Source organism: Phaethon lepturus, unplaced genomic scaffold (assembly GCF_000687285.1).
Source record: "Phaethon lepturus isolate BGI_N335 unplaced genomic scaffold, ASM68728v1 scaffold4760, whole genome shotgun sequence".
Lineage (NCBI taxonomy): Eukaryota > Metazoa > Chordata > Aves > Phaethontiformes > Phaethontidae > Phaethon > Phaethon lepturus.
The window spans coordinates 1,572-20,280 of NW_010514032.1; the positions used below are offsets into that span (position 1 = coordinate 1,572).

At 44.7% G+C, this 18,709-nt stretch overlaps 1 protein-coding gene across 1 annotated transcript in view; it reads left to right on the forward strand.

The window, feature by feature from the left end:
- Positions 1-18,226: 18,226 nt before the first annotated feature.
- LOC104624445 (potassium voltage-gated channel subfamily H member 5-like) overlaps positions 18,227-18,709 on the forward strand; it is a 5,647-nt gene continuing 5,164 nt past the window's right edge. Inside the window, exon 1 of the mRNA XM_010291816.1 lies at positions 18,227-18,379. Coding sequence (XP_010290118.1) covers positions 18,227-18,379 — 153 coding nt within the window. The remainder of the gene's footprint in view (positions 18,380-18,709) is intronic.

Genomic DNA, 18,709 nt, shown 5'->3' on the forward strand with positions numbered 1-18,709 from the left:
TGGGCATCCTTTGAGTCCTATGGACCCATGGGAAATCGGGTATGGGAGCAGCTGCACCTCTGAACCCCTCCCTGGAGGCACAGAGGGAGCACAGTGGTTTTCTCTCTTTTGACATGCACAGTGTGCTCCCTTGGCTGTGACCATGTTCATGGACAGATGCAGAAGTGGGTGATAAACCTGAAATCTCTTGAATGCGTCCGGAGGAAGGCAACAAAGCTGGTGAAAGGGATGGAAGGAATGTCCTGTGAGGAGGGGATGTGGAGACAGAGGTGCTGATCTCTTCCCCATGCTATCCAGTGATAGTATGCGTGGGAATGGTTCAAAGCTGCTCCAGGGGAGGTTTAGACTGGATAATAGGAAACATTTATTTACTGAGAGGGTGGTCAAACACTGGAACAGGCTTCCTAGAGAGGTAGTTAATGCCCCAAGCCTCTCAGTGTTTAAGAGGCATTTGGACACTACCTATAATAACATGCTTTAACTTTTGGTCAGCCCTGAATCGGTCAGGCAGTTGGACTTGATGATTGTTGTAGGTCCCTTCCAACTGAAATATTCTCTCCTCTCCTCTCCTTAAGGACTTGGCTATCTTAGTGAGTGTTTAAATACTTACATAAAAACAGGACCCTGTATATCCTTTGGGGTCTTCGTGAGGCCTGGCGCAGTCTGGATTAATACATTTTGCCTTTAGACTGCAGGCAGATACAGAGATTAGCCAACGTACTATCATCTTTAATAGTGTTTCAGAGACACATTAATCCCACAGGGTACCAGCAGGCCCCTATTCTATTCTGAATATAATCTCTAAATTAAATACCTTCCTCAGACATCCTGCCCATGCTTCAGTAGGAGTGAGAGGCAAATCACCACCAGCTCTGTTAAAAGTAGGACCGAGCCCAATTCTGATAATCCTTTGGCATTACAGAGGTAGACTTATTTTTTCCTGGATGTGTAGCCTCCCTGTCTAAATCTAAATCAAAAGGACATTTGATCTTGTTTGTCATACTGCTGTTTTTTGTTGAGAAATGCAAGGCAATTTAGCATATTTCTCATTCAAGGCTCTTTGAACAGCATGATATGGCTGCAGAAAAACATCATGCGTGCTGATGTGCTGCTTTCTGCACACAGGGACTCAGCAGCTGTTATAAAAGGCACTCTGCTGACTGACCCCAGCAAAAGGTATGAGCATCTCTTCTCCAGGCAGGCAATGCAAACTGAGTGATTTGTGTGTAGGAGGATCATTAAACAGGAAATGTCAGGGATGGGCAGCGTCCATAAGAAAACAAAAATGTAAACTGGCTATGTTAGAGTGAAGATCCAGACCGATGATGATTTGTTATTGTGCTTTTTGTAAGTTAATGCCATTTTCTTGTTTAGAATGCTGTCATAATTAAGACTCTCCTTAGTTCACTCAGAAAGCCTTCTGCAGGCTGTCTGCTAATATCGATTCAGGGCAGTGTTGCTTGCATAGGACTTGAATGATGATAAAAAAATAAATCAAAGGATTACTATTTTTAATCTTGTAAATATTAAAAAATAAACATCTTGTGTTCACCTCCCTTCATCGATTAAAATTGATGCTTTTAATCTCTTCCAGCTGCTAGGGAAGCGGAGGGAATGTGCATGGTGCAATGGGAAGCAACACTGCCATTTCATTTCTGATTGCCAGCTAAGAGGGTTTTTATCATCAGCCCCCGCCATGTTTTGATGTTGTGATGGACACAGGCACCGGCAGCTCAGCCACAGCAGACCCAAGCAGATCATCGTGACCATCTCTGAGCTTCCCTCATGGGCTGCGACTTTGCCAGGCTTAGCTCTGCGGCAGGCTCTCTCTTGGGCAGGCCTCCTAACAAAGCCGATCTCCCCATAGCTTTGCGTGACTCCTCTGGTGCCTGATAAGCCATGAGAGTGTTACAAATGCATTTGTGTTACCGCTGAGAGTAGCCAATTTATTTTGTGATGCCCACAGCGTGCCTGGGAGCTGCCGCTGCTGGAGGCGATTCCCTGCTTTTGGGCCACCCCCGTTACGTAGAACCGCGCCTAACGCCGAGCCCACTGGCATCCCAGCAGGTAGGATCTGCACAGAAAGTGGGGAAGGAGGTCGGTTGCGTTATCTCACACCCCTCCAAACAATTAGCCCAGAGCAAGGGATTTCTTCTTGCATGGGCTGCTGAGCCTAATTACTATGTAGATCTACAACTTTCCCAACACAATAACTGCAAAAAAGGGGGAAATGTTACAAGACTGAGATGATTAATTCCAAGCGCTCTGGTTGCTTCCGTTGTTGCTTCCTAGAGCTGAATGCTGGATGTTTTAGTAACACAGCACAGCATGACTTGCAGGTATAAAAATGACTTTCTACATCAGACTTCTCACTCCCCAAACCTTACTTCTGCAAGATTGGGACTGCCAGTTGCAATGCTCCCAAAATCGTGGCTGGGGAAAGAGAACTTCTGCCTTTTCATTGGGATCTTACAAATGGATTCCCATAGGCTTAACAAGGAGCAGAGAGAGATTTAGTATTCACCCAAGTGCGAGTTTTCTGGCTCTGCCAGAGATGGATTCAATGGAATCCATTTTGATCAATCCAGAAATTATTAATAACAATTTCACAGCTCTTTTGCATGGAGAGAGCAGTGATTTTATTCTTGCCTCCCCCTCTCCAAACAGGTTTTTGCCTTAGCTTGCTCAAAAAGGCTCCTCACCAGTTACACACTATAAGCCTGTAAAAAGCTAAATGAAGCTCCCTGCGTACGGTCTCTCTTTTCTGTGCAAGTATAAATTCATCCATCTCTTGTTTTGCAGCACACACTTCACAGATGCAATAATACCCGAACGTGCTGGTTCAGCATATGATAATGATTGCATCCGTGCAAATCCTAGATTTACCTTATTTTGAATGCTATTTTTGGGCTGCTTTCTACAGCAAAGAAACAGTGCATATAGGAAAGTATTAAATTGTACACAAAGTGCAAGCGAAACTTTGTGGGGAAGTTTGCATGAATCCCACTAGTTTTAGTTAAAAATAAAACTCAGCCTGTCACTTCCAACTTAGTGACGGCTGATTGACTGTGCCTTTTTTAATTGTTAGCCTGTTGCTGTGATTAGCAAGCTGCCTCAGTTTAGGTTCCATGCAAAGGAAGTCTGGAGGAGCATTTTTTGAGAGTAGCTGATTTATGTATGTGCTAGAGGTGGGCATAGCTGTTGGGAGGGACAGGATCATTCTGGGAAACACCTGAAATAAGCTGAGTCCCCTATTATTGCACTTTTGAGGAACTTGCCGAAAGGCAAAAATCTTTCATGTGTTTAGGAAGGAGTATATATTATTAATCCATGTTTTTTCCTTATATTTTTACTTTTCAATTTTTTCAGCCCTTAATCTTAATTTGTCTCCCTTCCTAAAGTTAACAAAAGCATGATCTAGTTTCCAGATGTAAGTTACTGTTTAAAAAAAAGAGCATAGTGTAAGCGGTTATAAAAGTCTCTGATTCTCTTAACTCCATTAATTAAACTGTCAGTGATCTTTTGAACTTTAGGACCCCCCCTCAGTGAATTTTAGATTATTTTATTAGTACTCCACAAAGCTGTCTCAGCTGCCAAAAAGATTTTGTATAGTACTTCCTATCTAAATATTCCCATCAGTCACCGTACCTCCAGAGAAGGTGGACTTGACTTACTTCTCCGTGCTCTGTGAGTATATAACCCTTTTGCAAATGTCTGTTGTCCTCTGTTTTTTATTATGGACAGCACTCCTGTTACCACAGGAACAGGCTTTGGCTTTTTCTGAGAGCCTAAAACACTTTGCACTCCCTTAACAACATGAAAATGGGGACCTAAGCAACCAGCAGATGACAGCAGCGAAAAATAGCCATTTCTAAGCAGGTTATTTCTACCAGTCCACACACACGTGGCTTTTTTATTCAGATTAGCTTTGCTTTTCTATTTGTGCCCATCACTTGCCCCTCAGTGCACAGACATCCAGTTTTCCTCCTCCGTGACTTTGACCTTATCAGAGCATCCTGGCATCTCAGCACTTAATTTCTGTGTCTGGCCTCACTGTTTTTGCCTTCCTTGACTGCCTGCCATTATAATGAAATTCTGTCATCTCCATCATGTGTCTAAGGCAAATCCATTTTGAAATGGAACAGTTGTTGGTAGTTCAGAGCAGCTCAATTATGAATGACCCTCATCCTTCTTCCAGGCTGTATTAGCCCTTCTGCCAAAGAAGGCTACAGTAGAAATGTAAATGGATGAACTGAATCATGCATGTTTTTCATGTGTTATTAATTGTCCCTGTTTCCATTTATTAAAGGACTTAGCCAGTAACCTCAAGATGTTCTGCAAAAGTACATGAATAATAATTTACAAGCTCAACACAGCCATGCATTAATATACCAAACAGATGCCTGATTGATCTGCATGAACCGTCAGCCATAACTTAAAGCATTTGTCAGAAAGTTTGAACCAAGGCACTGTTTGCCCTGTGGTCCATCAGTAAAATGTCCCATGAAGAGCTTCTTCCCAGACCAGTTGTGCTCAAATTCAGTCCAACGTGTCAGATGATAGATAGCTGCCAATAGGGTAGATAAGGACTCTGCTGGGACAGAGGTCAACCTTGCAAAATCCCCAACAGCCTTCTTTAACCTTGCTAGCCTTCTTGTGGGCAGATGCTCTTGCTCCATGGATCAGCCCTGTCCCATGAGTGGAGTATCTGGCACAGCTGCACAGCTCTAGGCATCCTGTAGCACATAAAGTGGGTGCTGGACCCCACTGAGAAGAGTCAGCCACCTAAGAGTGCCTGGACAAGGACTTCCTGGGAGAAGGTGACTGAAGAACTGCTGTCTCATGTGGGAAGCTTAAGGTTAGTTGGATTTTTCAGACACCAGAAAAAAAAAATCAAGCCAGATAAAAACAGAGAGGATGCTTTAGCCAAAGTCTCAGAGGTCAAAAGGACCTCTGGGAAGCAAATGCAGCATCTGAGATGAAACATAACTGAGCCAGAAGTAGAGGTCTGTACTTCTTCTGTCTGCTCTGTGTCCTTGCAGCAGCATTTATCCTGTACCAGCTGGTGTTTTGTTAATTGTGTGTGCACAGGGAATGGTAGAAAGGATACAAAAAGTGTATAAACAGGGTGCAGCATAGTCACAAACAGGGAAATACAGAATCATCAATGTTATCGATTGCAAAAACCTGTTATTTGCGCAGGTACAGGGTTTTCTTACTAGCCCCAGACAGGAAGAGGGGACAAATCAACTGGACTGACTTCAATTTTACATGAGGAGGTCATTTCTGATCACTTTTAAAGCGAGATTTGCCAAAGTATACAATACTGAGGATTACAAACTAATTTGTTTGGGTCTGGAGCAATGAGATAAGCTAAGGCTGCAAAAACAGCAGGCTCAGCCCCTAAGGGGCATCCTGTGTCAGTGCCTAAATACATGGATAGGAACATAAAACAGTGCCAAGGAGCTTTACAGAGATCCACATCTAGAAAAGAGGTGACAGCTATGATACAGGTATTAGGGAAGATCACCAAGAATCACACAAAAAAAAATGGAAGGACTTTTTCCCCGAGAATGGACTAAATGCCGGGACACAATAGAATGATACCCAAAACTAGGATGTAGCCAGATCATTAAAATCCTCCCCAGTAGAGCCTTAGCTTATTGCCATGAAAACCCAGGGATTGATTTAATGCAGTCAGCATGTAAATGGGAGGGAAATGGCTCTTCACCACACCATCTGTTTATCCCATCCCCATAACCCCACTAGTTAACTCTTTTGTGCTGTCTCTTCCTCTTGCTGATACCCTTCAGAAATAAATACAAAGCTCTGCAGAGTCACCACTTGCCGAGTTCCTCAGTCACATCTTCTGAGGTTAGAAAAAACATCTAATGGTCCTTTTGGGGACAGGCAGAGCACTTCATCCTCCCTGGGTGTTTGTCACGTAGGCAACCCACTGGTTTTGCTCGCAAGAGGCTCTGATACGACTATCATTAGCAACTTCATTTCTGCACAAGTAAGCTTCAGGGAACAGTACGCTTCTCTTTGTGGTGAAGTTTCACATGGCTGATGCAGTATTTCCATGCTGTTTTAGGAAGCTCACTAGCTGGTGGATAGCTGTCCTTCAGGCTCTTCTGGCTGTGGGTGATTTTCCTTGACTTTCTGCCCCAGAAAGGAAGAGCTGTTCAATGGTGCAGATTCAGGTATGAGGAAACATTAGCAACATTGTTGAAATGGGGTCTTTGCTCTCTAAAAATTTTTCATTTGATTATGCCAGAAATAGAAGGTTCCTGTCTGCTGACAATTACAGATGCCTCTGAAGAACGCTGATTCCTTCAACCTCTTGAGCTAAAGCACCCTCAGTGGCAGCTGTATGCCAATGACTTTTGGCTAAAGGGAGATGCTTAGGTGAAAGTAGCACATCCTCTTCATAGTATATTTCTTCTGGACTGGATACTCTTCAATGTTTGCATGTTTATGTCGTGGGTCTTTTTTTCTCCTCAAGGGGTTCCTCCCCACTGAAGCACTGACTGTGATCTTATTAAAGGCAATTACAGTGTGTTTCAGCCACCAGCACTCCTTACTCACACACTGCCAACTGAGAGCTCTCAACTGGGAAAATTTTAGCTCTTGCTGGGTGAGATGTTTCACTTGAAGAATCCCAGGAATACTTGTTAAGGTTATTTCACAGAGCTTTCTATAGTTAAATGAAGTGGATATTAAAAGTTTAAATAACCTTTTGGTCTTTTTTCTTGTTAAACTGGGATTTCCCAATGGTTTAACTGAGTTATTGCACATCTATGATGCAGTAGGCTGACTCTGTCTTTCAGTCAGTGAATGATCCGCCAGAGGTGTTCATCTTTTCTGAGTCTTGATTTCAATTTCAAACAACTGCCAGGTCACACTACCAGTGGATTTTGGGCTGGTGTCTCTGAGCCTAGAAGCAGAGATGTGAGTTGCTGAATTGCCCCAGCTCACTCTCCCTTGCAGCATCCCTGTGGCTTCATTTGCAGGACATCCCATGGGATGTAGGCACGGGGATATGGCCAGTGGTCATTTGAGCTTGGGTTTAGTCCAAAAGATCTGTAGAAAGGGAGTGAGCAGCATTTCCCTGCATTTGGTCTAGGCAGGTTCAGTTTTCCCTGATAAGGCAATAGGCTGTATTTGTGGGTCAAGAAGGAAAAGAAGTAACTCTGAGGTAATTTTGGCATGGCTGGCTGCTGAAAGCAGAAGCATGGTGCAGTGTGAGCTTTGAGCTTGAAAGCAGCAGAGCCAGATTAGAGCAGTTCTGAACTAAGCCGAATTAATCCTGCCTTTCTGCAGGGGAACAGTACTATGCTACAACAGGGACCCTTGTGCCCTTCTCTGTGGTGTGGCATAGACATGCCCTCACTTTCAGCCCCGTGAGCATTTAAAAGATCAGGTCCTTGACTGGGATCTAGAAGCAAGTAGGAAACAAGGAAATGACTGCCCAGCCACCAGCCTAAATCTGCTCCACTCAGGAATACTGCCATGTTTTTGGATTAGCTTGAATCTGGAGTCAGTGGCGCTCCCCACCAAACTCATCTCCACTGTTAGACCTGGTTCAGGTGAGGAATGTCTGACAGCGACAGAGCAGCATGTTTTACTTCTCTGTTTGTAATACGTAAAGATACAACAAGGTTTGATGCCTTGGCTCTTCGAGGTACAGAGGCTGCCCATTGTCCCTTTCGTTTGTGTCTGTTGTTCGTATGTTCTGCCCTTTAAAATTACTTCTTCATTTCTGACTCATCACTTCCAAGCAAAACTGATGGTGTTCTGCATCACATGACACTGGAAGTGCATTGTTTTAATTGAAGCTCCTGTTATAAAAGCTTTTCAGTAAATTAACAAAACCTTGAAAATGGTGAAGTGAACAAACAGAATAGCTGGTAGCACATTCCATAGAAAACCAAGTTTCTGAAAGCCAGGTAGAATGTCCTCAATGTCAGAAGCAAGGCTGATAGCAAGGGATGTTATCTTTTGTTAGACAAGTGGATATAGCTGGAAAAAAATCAACACACTTCCACTCACAAAACACTTTTTCAGGTCTGAAGACTTCAGATTGAATTTCAGGCACTTCATAGTCTGTTACAGTAATATTTAAGAAAAAAAAAACCCAAATAATGATTACAATTAATTTAAATTTCCACTTAAAGTGGAGGAGAGAAAATAGTTCATTATGGGAACAATTTGCAGTTCTTTTGCTGATGTATTATTTTGTAAATGGAGACTCTCTCTTAGGCATTTTTTGAGACCATTTGGTCTTCAGGCAGAAACCCATAAGAGGCAAAAACACAGAGAACAAAACACGAATACTACAAATCCTCTGGGCCCGTGTTCTGTGTGGCTTTGTGCTAGGGATATGCAGGAATACTGGATCTGTCACAAGCAGGGCTGGCCAGAAGCTAAACATGAAGATTTTGACATTTTTCATTGGAACAAAAGCAAGATCTTCTGAAAATTTTCACTAAATAAACAGAACTAGTGCTGCCCACCTCCCCACCCCTCCTCCAACACAAACCTGAACAGCAGTGAAGTTGTCCTGGGCTGGGTTTAATTTCAGCAATTAACTGCAATTACAGTGAGCCTTTCCAATTTCTAATCCAGAACTATGTTTCCCAGACTGGACAGTAGTGAAAAGAAAGTGCATTATTATATTAATAATTTTATTTTAATGTAATAAATATCTTTATATGTTTAAGCTTTTTGCAGTATGGCTTTTCCTCCCATGGGGGCTCTGGGCTGGAAGCTTTGGTTCCGTCCCCCTCGCTTATCCACTAAGCAGCTCAATGACCGTGGGCAAGTGATATATGACCTCTCTGTGCCCTGGTTTTGGCATCTGGCAAAAGAGGCAGCAACATCAATCCTACTTTCTCCAATACAGGGGAAGAAGAGTGGTGGATTAATATTGTATATTATTATTGATGATTGATTTTCTGTTCCAACTTAAATCAGGCTGAAGAGCAGCTTGAAAAGTGGCACTTTTCACCATCCCAGAGCACCATTTCTGCATCTGCCCCAAGCTCAATCCACCCCGCTGTCATCTGGAGGCTTTGAACTATCTTCCCCTATTTATGCTCAGAAGCATATCACTCTTAGGAGATACTGCACTGGGCAAACCAAAGGCTGCTTTCTTTGAGGAGTCTCTTTTTTTAATGACCTGTAATAAAACACACAGACCGTAACTCATCTGCACCACAGCAAAGCCTGAATCAATTGACACTGCTCCTCACTGACATTGCATTGCCCATGCCAATAGCAGGTATTGATCCAGTGGCCAATATAAGTTTGCAAGGACCAAGCCCGCCTGATTATGTTTGGACTTGATGATCTTAAAGGTCTTTTCCAACCTTAATGATTCTGTGATTAATGACTCTGTGATCTAGTTGGAAACTGTCCTGTTGAAGGGGCACTGTCTCGCAGTGAGCACACCACCCTGCAGCTGGGCTAGGAGGCACTGGGAAGCTCCCTTCAACTCGTAAGCCCTGTGGTATCTAACGGTGATGTGCTGGCAAGATTGGTGATGGCAGCATGGCCTCAGTGCACCACTTGGTGGTGTGTGTCACCAGCTGTTTACATAAATGTGGAATTCTAAGACTCATGGAATGGCTTTGTTGTGGGTGGTTGCTGTCTGCTGGGATTCTCCTCCACATCCAGTGAAAGATCTTGGGTCTATTGAGCTCAGATTTTTAGCCTTCTGCAGGTCTCTGTAAGTACCTCAGCTTCCCTTCTTGCAGGAACTCTGTGCTGTACAGAGCAAGAAACATCTGCAAGATGGAAGGAAAGAAAATCCAGGAAGAGTGTTAGAAGTCTGCTCCTCTCTCTGCCTCAGTGCCAGGCAAAGTAGTAGCAGAAGTATCTCCCCTGCCCTTTGCTCCCTCTAATAACTGCTTCAGCAAGGAAGGGAAGGGGAAGGGGAAGAGGAGGAGGAAGGGGAAGGAGGCATGAGTACATGATACTCTCTATCAAGAGCACATCTGCAAGAAGGAGAGCTTGATAGAAGGAGGCAGCGAGCAGGAGGAACTGTTTAGTTTACTCACCCACCAAATAACCAACCCAGGCTTGACTTGTTCACGTGAGAGTTGTTATGGAGTAAAGGCAGGCATGAGTTTAAATCGTAACCTAACTGGACAAACCTAACCGATGAGAGGGAACAAGGGTCCCCATGAGACACTACTCAGTAATAGTACACTGCAACAGTTATCCCAAAATTGCTCTCTGCTCAATTTCGCCATGTTTAGCCATCTCTGTGTTATATACAGAAAACAAATTAGGCCCCGATTCAACAAGGTATTTCAGCTCCCCAGTCCAATTTAGTCTTTGTATTGAGTTCTGTGTAGGATTTAGGGTCCTGAAAAGGAATTAGGAGGCTAAAGCTGCGTTTCGTTGTGTACAGGAGCACCATAGGAGAGACTGTGTCTCTTTGGATCATGGTCACAGTTCAGTCTATTCTGAGGCCACACAGATAAATACTCCTCTCTGCAATGGACTGACCCTAAACTAGGCCAACCAACAATAGACCCTGGTTGAAAAATACCATAAATTCATAAATTAAGTAGCCTTTCTGGTTTATTGTTTTAAATAATTTTCTATGTTGAAGGTGTGTTTCACTGTCTTTGATAGTATTGGAGAAATAGGTCTGAATCTGGCTGCTCTGCAACATGTTAGGGCATCTGCTGTTTGGTTAAAGCAAAGAAAAAGGAAAATCGTGAGGGCAAAGCAGTAAAAGAAGTGATCAGTTTCAATTCCAGAGTCTTGTTTAAAAACACGGCAAAGCTCCCCACTTCCAAAGGCTCACAGTGTCCTTCTTCAGTGTAATTTTCCAAGCAGAAACACAGAGCCCAGCAGGCATCAGATGCAACAGCTAAGCCTGCAGCAGCAGAAAATCCATGTGTTGTTTTCCCCTGGGGTACAAATAGAAGGAGGCTCTGTAAGTGCAGAGACTATGGGCGGGAGGTGCTCAGGTCTGGGCGACTGGAAGAACAGAAGAGCTCCCGATTCAGGAGACTCAGCTGCTCTCAAAAAATGCTCTTGTGGTTGGTGTAAATGTGTGCAATTGTGCAAACAGAGTAAAAGGCTTTGGCATTTCTTTTGGAAATCTGACTCCTTAGCTCAGCACATGCTTAGTTAAACATGCAGTCACACCATTTGAAGAATCAGTGCCCATCGTTCAAGCTGAGCAATTTGACTGATCCTTCCTTCCAAAGTAGTGTCAATGCTACCCTTAATCAAGGTTTGACTGATGTATCAGGGCATCAGGAAAGGACTTCACGTAGCATTGTACATCTGTTGTGCACTGCTCTAGGTGTCTCAGTGCAGCAATGCCTTGGGCCCTTAATCTTGAGTTGAAATCCTGGGAACACCTATGTGTATATTTTTATGGCTGTTTTTTTAATGAACTGTCTTAGTTTTGTCAACAGGCCAAAACAGTGACCTCTCTCTGCTACCAGGTGTGGATCCTAGTCTCTCAGTTGTAAATAGTTAGCAATTAACTGGAGAAATTAGGGTAGTGTTATTAGTGTCTCTTATACTGGGAGAGATAGAGACATGAAGAGACAGTGTGATTTGCACAAGACCTCCCACTTGGCCAAAGGTCAGGCCAACAGAATAATTAATTCTCCTGAATCCCAGTCTGGTGCCCCATGTGTTGAGCCATGATGCTCTCGGAATGTGACTTGGATCTCTGCCTGCTTCTCTTCTCTTTCTTCTTCAATCCAGACATGTTTTAAAGTAAAACAGGATGACTTCAGATCCATAACAAGTATGAAGTAGATGGGACAATCTCTCAACCCTGAACTGTCTTCTTAATATGCGTGCTTGTTTGCAAATGCAGATCAGCCTAATTGACTGCCAGCATGCACAGATGTCTCTCTGCAAGAGTAGTTGGGTGCTGTGTGAATTGATTACAAACACAAAATGGAACTAGATTAAAATTTGACCTACAGTAACAAATTTCTAAAACACAGAGCGAGCAGTAACACAGTGATGGAAGTTCTGGGCTCTGGGAAATCAGATATTGGCTGTTGGGTTCTTCTGAAGAGTCTCTTCCTCCCTACATGTCTTGCTTTTTCTTTAGATGAGCAAGTTGAGGGACACAGATCTTTACTAAGTCGTGATGAAAGGATTAACCCTGTTCTTGCACATAAAATGCCATTAAATTTCTCTCAAAAGGGCTTTTTCAACATCATGGAAATACTTCTCCTTTCCTTGAAGTGACATCACTTTGTTACTTGGATTGGAAATCTTCACGTCTTGTACAAGTCAATTCTATAATCACATAGGAGGAAACTACATGAATACAGTTTCTCCAAAGCAAAATAAAAATGTGCTCGGTAGCAAGCTTTTGCTTTTGCATGCTACTGTGTCTGTGAAGTCAGGATACTGTGTCTGTCAAGTCAGGATCAATGGAAGTTTGCAGAAAGGCTATTATTTACTGTTTCTTTCAAACAGCCAGCAGACTATACTACAACAATCTTCTTTTCCTCCGATATCCAGCATGAAAGACTGTTTAGTGAAACATTCCTATCACGGAGATTAACTAATTGCTCAGCAGTCAGTCATTTTCACCGCACAGCCAAGGACAGTGATTTCTTTTCCACACACAGATGGAGCGATGTTTAACACAAAAGAGTTCATGGGACAGGAGGATTAAGGAGAATTTACTGGAGAGCAATTAAAACAGTTAGAGCAATCTGGTTTTGAGGCTGAATTTCACATCAAAGTAAAGCTAACTGAGGTGTGTACAGAGCAGAAGAACAATAAAGCCATCATTTCAGGCCATCTAATCTGCATCTTCAGAGTGCAGATTAATAAAGTGAGCTAAGAGGACATGGAGATCTACAGGAGTAAATTAGGTGAAGCAGCCTAAATGCAGTTTGCATTTGGAAAGAGGTGCCCTGGCTTGAAGTCTGTGTTTGGCTCTTGCTTTTTGTGGCTTCAGCTCCCTTCCCTTTCTGCCAGGTTTCTGGTTGCTGTCATATTCAGCAGAGGGTTTCTGACCATGCTTCTCAGTTGCAGAGACTCCTGCCAGCACAGGACAGTGCAGTGGAGGCTGCTGTCATGCGTGAGCCATACCAAAAAGCTGTTAATGGAAGATGTGTCAGAGCTAGTGCTCCTTGCTGGCTCTTTGCTGGTGTTTGCTGGTCTTGATTGGCTTGGTCTTCTCATCCTAGCTGTCTGCACTTACCTTCTCGCCATGCCCTGACCTAGGAGGAGACATTACTCCAAACTCTCCCTTGAGGTCAAGACCTGGGATTGCATCTTGTGGGCAATGCTGCCATCACCCTCTCTGTTTTGGAAGGGCAGTAAACCTGCAGTGAAACAGGTTTTCAAGGCAGGGAACCAGTCCAGACACAGTGAGTCCATCCGCAGTGCATGGCAGCAGCTCCTTACATCCATCCCAAAGGAAGGTTTGCAGTTAACACCAGCTGTTCAGGTTTCTCTGGCACTCTGTGAGGCTCACAGCCTGGACTTTCAGATGAAGGACAAACACAGATGGCCTATGGCTCTTCTATCAGACTGAACTGCAGTCCACAGCTCTGCTAGCCTAGGCCCCCAGTTTCTGCCTAATTGCAAACAGAAGGACTTGTGTGAGGTACTTTCCTATTCATTAATTTCTGTCCATTCTTTCAATAGTTTAACTTTTTTAATTTAAGCACACTTTAATTCATGTAAATTAAAAGGAAGATTTGTTAACATCTTAAAAAGTTAATTAAAAAGAATATTTAATATCTGAAAAAATAAGATCTCAATCATTTTAACATACAAGTATTAATAGCAAATCATGTTCTCTGTGACCTGCCTAGCTTTAAAAAACACTTCCATTTTGGAGCAAGCCCGTTTACCAAAGGTTACATGTGAGAAATTGGGTTTGACAGGCCTAGTCTTCAGGAAATTAAAAAAAAGGGTCCCAGATATGCCCTGTTTTGACAACTGAAGGTTGCTAGAGAGGGCTAGTCCTCAAGTACTGAGGGATGAAGCATCTTAGACTCACTTGAGCACACCAAAGCAATGGTGTGGGAAGGGGTTGCTGGTGATGACAGCCGTTAGCACACAGTACCAACAGTGGGAGAGATCTGAGCAGGATCTACAGAGGAATTGTCCAAGGAGATAGGTATCAGGTTAGGAAAGCTAAAGCCCTGACAGTATTAAATCTGGCCAGGGACGTCAAGGCCAATAAGAAAAGCTTCTGCAGGTACATTGGTGATAAAAGGAAGACTAGGGAAAATGTGGGCCCCCTCTGGAAGGAAATGGGAGACCTCGTTACCTGGGATATGGAGAAGACTGAGTTACTCAATGACTTTTTTGCCTCAATCTTCACTAGCAAGTGCTCAAGCCACACCGCCCAAGTCGCAGAATCCAAAGGCAAGGACTGGGAGAATGAAGAACCACCTGCTGTAGGAGAAGATCAGTTTTGAGACCATCTAAGACACCTGAAGGTGCACAAGTCCATGGGACCAGATGAGATGCATCACATGTCCTGAGGAACTGGCAGATGAAGTTGTTAGGCCCCTATCCATCATATCTGGGAAGCTGTGGCAGTCCAATGAACTTCCCACTGACTGGAAAAGGAGGAACATAACCTCAATTTTTAAAAATGGAAAACAGGAAAACCCAGGGAACTACAGACCAGTCAATCTCACCTCTGTGCCTGGCAAGATCATGGAGCAGATCTTCCTGGAAACCATGCTAAGGCACATGGAAAATGTTGAGGTGATTGGTGACAGCCAACATGGCTTCACTAGGGCAAATCATGCCTGACAAATTTTGTGGCCTTCTACGATGGGATTGCAGCATTGCTGGATGAGGGAAGAGCACCTGATGTCATCTACCTGGACTTGCGCAAAGCAGTTGACACTGTGCCTCACAACATCCTTGTCTCTGGAGAGGGGCAATGGATTTGATGGAGAGATGTGGATTTGATGGATGGACCACTCAGTGAAGAAGGAACTGGCTGGATGGTTGCACTCAGAGGGTTGTGGTCAACAGTTCAATGTCCGGGTGGCGACTAGTGACAAGTAGTATCCCTCAGGGGTCCGTGTTGGGACCAGTATTATTTAACATCTTTGTTGGCAACATGCGCAGTGGGATTGAGTGCACCCTCAGCAAGTTTGCAGATGACACCAAACTGTGTGGTGCAGTTGACGTGCTGGAGGGAAGGGATACCATCCAGATGGACCTTGACAGGCTTGAGAGGTGGGCCCATGCAAACCTCATGACGTTCAACAAGGCCAAGTGCAAGGCTCTGCACATGGGTCGGGGAAATCGCCAGCACAAATACAGGCTGGACAGAGAATGGATTGAGAACAGCCCTGAGAAGAAAAGTCCTTCTTCTCTGGGGGTGTTGGTTGATGAGAAGCTCAACATGACCCAGCAATGTGTACTGAGGGCCTAGAAGGCCAGCCGTATCCTGGGCTGCATCAAAAGAAGCGTGGCCATCAGGTTGAGGGAGGTGATTCTCTCTCTACTCCACTCTGGTGAGACCACACCTGGAGTACTGCATCCAGCTCTGGGGCCCCCAACATAAGAAGGACATGGACTTCTTGGAGCACGTCCAGAGGAGGGCCATGGAGATGATGAGAGGGCTGGAGCATCTCTCCTATGAAGACAGGCTGAGAGAGTTGGGATTGTTCAGCTTGGAGAAGAGAAGGCTCCAGGGGGACCTTATTGCAGCCTTCCAGTACCTGACAGCGTACAGTAGTGGTAGGACAAGGGGCTTTAAACTGAAAGATGGTAGATTTAGATCAGATAGAAGGAAGAAATGCTTCACTGTGAGGGTGGTGAAGCACTGGAACAGGTTGCCCAGAGAAGCTGTGGATGCCCCATCAACATCCCAGGTTCAAGGCCAGGTTGGATGGAGGTTTGAGCAACCTGGTCTAGTGGAAGGTGTCCCTGCCCATGGCAGGGGTGGTGGAACTAGATGATCTGTAAGATCACTTCCAACCCAAGCCATTCTATGATTCTATGATCCTATTTATGATCTGTCCTGCAACATCTGGGAGTGCGATGAGACTTGCAGTGCAAAAGGGTGGTTGTACAGGAGCAGCCACCGGTGTGCTCTAATTTCCTAGGATCTGCGGGGAGACAGTTCCGTTCCCCACCAATCACGGGAGGGTTTTTCTGGAGAGCAGGGTAAGAACAGGGGGATTTTGCCTTCCCTGTTAGTGGTTTGTCTCATTGCTCCATGCAAACAAAACATCTGTTTTTTCACAAGCTCTCACTTGGACCTGCCAATCTGGCATGGTCTTCCATGAGACTGTCACTTGTCCTCCCTCTGCAGCTTTTAAAATAATAGTGTTTATCTGGAAGGACTGGCTGGTCTCTGAGGCTGGGTGGGGAATGCATCCCAGCCGGGAACTGGCAATACCCCAGCATGCTGTGGGGAATAAAAATAGCATCAGATGAAGGGTATAATACACACAGACACAGAGAAAAGCTTTACAGGAAGGCTTTTTACACGATCTGCGCCAAACCCTGACAATTGCACTGCTAGAGGCAGAGATCTGGATACTTCTTACCCACCATCACGTAGAGGATGTCTGCATCCAAGAGACATGCAGAAAGCTCCCTATATAGACACAGGAGACAAACAGGCATTTCAGGGTACAGCTTGTCTGACCTGTTTTAACATCTAGCTGCAGGTGAAATGACTCACACTCTCCAAGTGCCTTTTTTCTTTCCCTCGACTGTGCAGGGCTCCTGGAGGATGAGTTCAGATGCAGACGCAGGCTTCGTAGGTGAACACTGTTCTGAGTGTCTGTGCTCTGGAAATTGGGTGTATTTTGCAGTTTGTTCTTAGAAGCAGGAAAATAGCACACTCGTCTGAGCACCGCTTGGGTTGGGGTACCCTGTGTCTAAATCCTGGGTCTGACACAAATTCGCCTCTCTCATCAGCATGAGAAAAATGGCAATTACTTTTCTACAACACACTCCAAGATGTGAAAATTAACAGCATTTTTTGCAAACATCTTTACAAAAGTTTGTTTTATGTTGTTCAGCCTAGGCATGAATTAAGCTTCCCTTCTTATTGTTGTCAATTGTATTTGTTGGGATTTTTTTTAGCATTGTTTCCAAAGAAAATGAGGTATATGTCATTGCAGTATTTGTCTGTTATTGGTTGTATCATCAAACATTTTAAAATCCGTTTGGCAGCTTCAGCTAAGCTTGTGTGAAGGACTCACCTTGGATTATTTCAGGCCAAAAGGCAATGGAAGACAGCTCTTCTATTTCCACGAAAGAATTTATGTAAGAAGGTGCCAAGACCAACAGGCCTTGTGAGGACATTGACCCTTTTTATGGGAATTAGACATTCCCATAGGATGTGGGTCAGGTCAAATCCCTCTGGTGGGATCTGAAAGCCGGTGATGGGGCTGCTCTGTGGGTCTCAGCCAGCCGCAAGCGAGCCGGGAGCTGCCAGCTCTTCAGTGTGGTCCAAGGGACAGAGCGTGTCCCTGACACGCTGCCTCCATCGCTGCAGCCGGCTTGGAAAGTTCCCCCTCGCTCCATCCACTCACCCCACTCGCTCCGTCTGCAGTGTTTTCCAGTACAGCTCTGGGTCTGGGCTGTCAGATGGGTCAGTGGCATGGTCCAGGTTAAAAAGAGACCTATTTATTTCTCCAAATTTATTAACCTGGACCATTTCACTGATGTGATTTTCAGTGCTGCTGGGGAAGAGGAACAGTGAGTAGCTGTCTTCAGGGACACAATATTGAATTAAGGTGCCTTCTAGGGATCTAGGCAAATGTATTGGACTGTGAGTAACCAGATGTGAAGGAGATGGGGCTTCTACAAGGCATTGATACAGACAAGATAGCTACCTCTGGAAGAAATTTTTGAGAGGCGACCACCAGCCACATCAGCCTAGCCTGTGCATTAGTGACTGCGCCTTATTGGTAACACTGCAGCTCCAGCCCAGGCTCATGGCAGTGCTCCTCCTTCTGCTCTGCAGGGATGTATGTAGCGGTGGGGACTGAAAGCGTGTGCTTTCTGTTCCACTTTTTGGCACTGCAGAAATACAAGGTGAGCTGAGCCAAGCCAGTTCTCCTCGGACAAGGTCTCCGCTTGCTGCAGGACTCGGCATCCCTTGCCCATCAGCCCCGTTTGTAGCCTGCCTCAGCTTGGGCACCCAGAGTTCATTAGTCACTTGAAAAACTTTACGTTGGTGGCTTCCCCCCCCCCTCGGTGCACACCCGCTGTATTCATCACCATGGCAACCGTGCGCCCTTTTGCTATTACACCTTTCTGTGACTCCGTGGTGAAGGCAGGCATGTATCGAACGCCACTAACAACAGCGTGGGATGTTCTAGGAACGGGACAGGATGATCTCTGGTCAAATATTTACTACTTCTATGAACTTACTGTAATTCTGCAGGACTTTTACCAGTTCTTTAATCCGTTCATGTACCTTCCTTGGAGTCACTTTCTAAGGGGTCTTCGTGAATGGAGCAAGGTTGTGGAGGGATGATTTTCACAGTACAGGTACAAAAAAAGACAGCAGATGGGATGCATTTCAAAGCATCTGGAAAGGCCACGACTTTACTGATTAATTCAGGAGTAGATGGGAGAACTCGTGTGTGTCTCAGCCTGGAGCTGGCTCCCCGACTTCTCATTGCTGCTGCCCTCGTCTGCACTTGGCTTTGGGTTTGGTTATACAAGCTGTCACCTCACAGGAGCTGCTCCAGCAGGGATG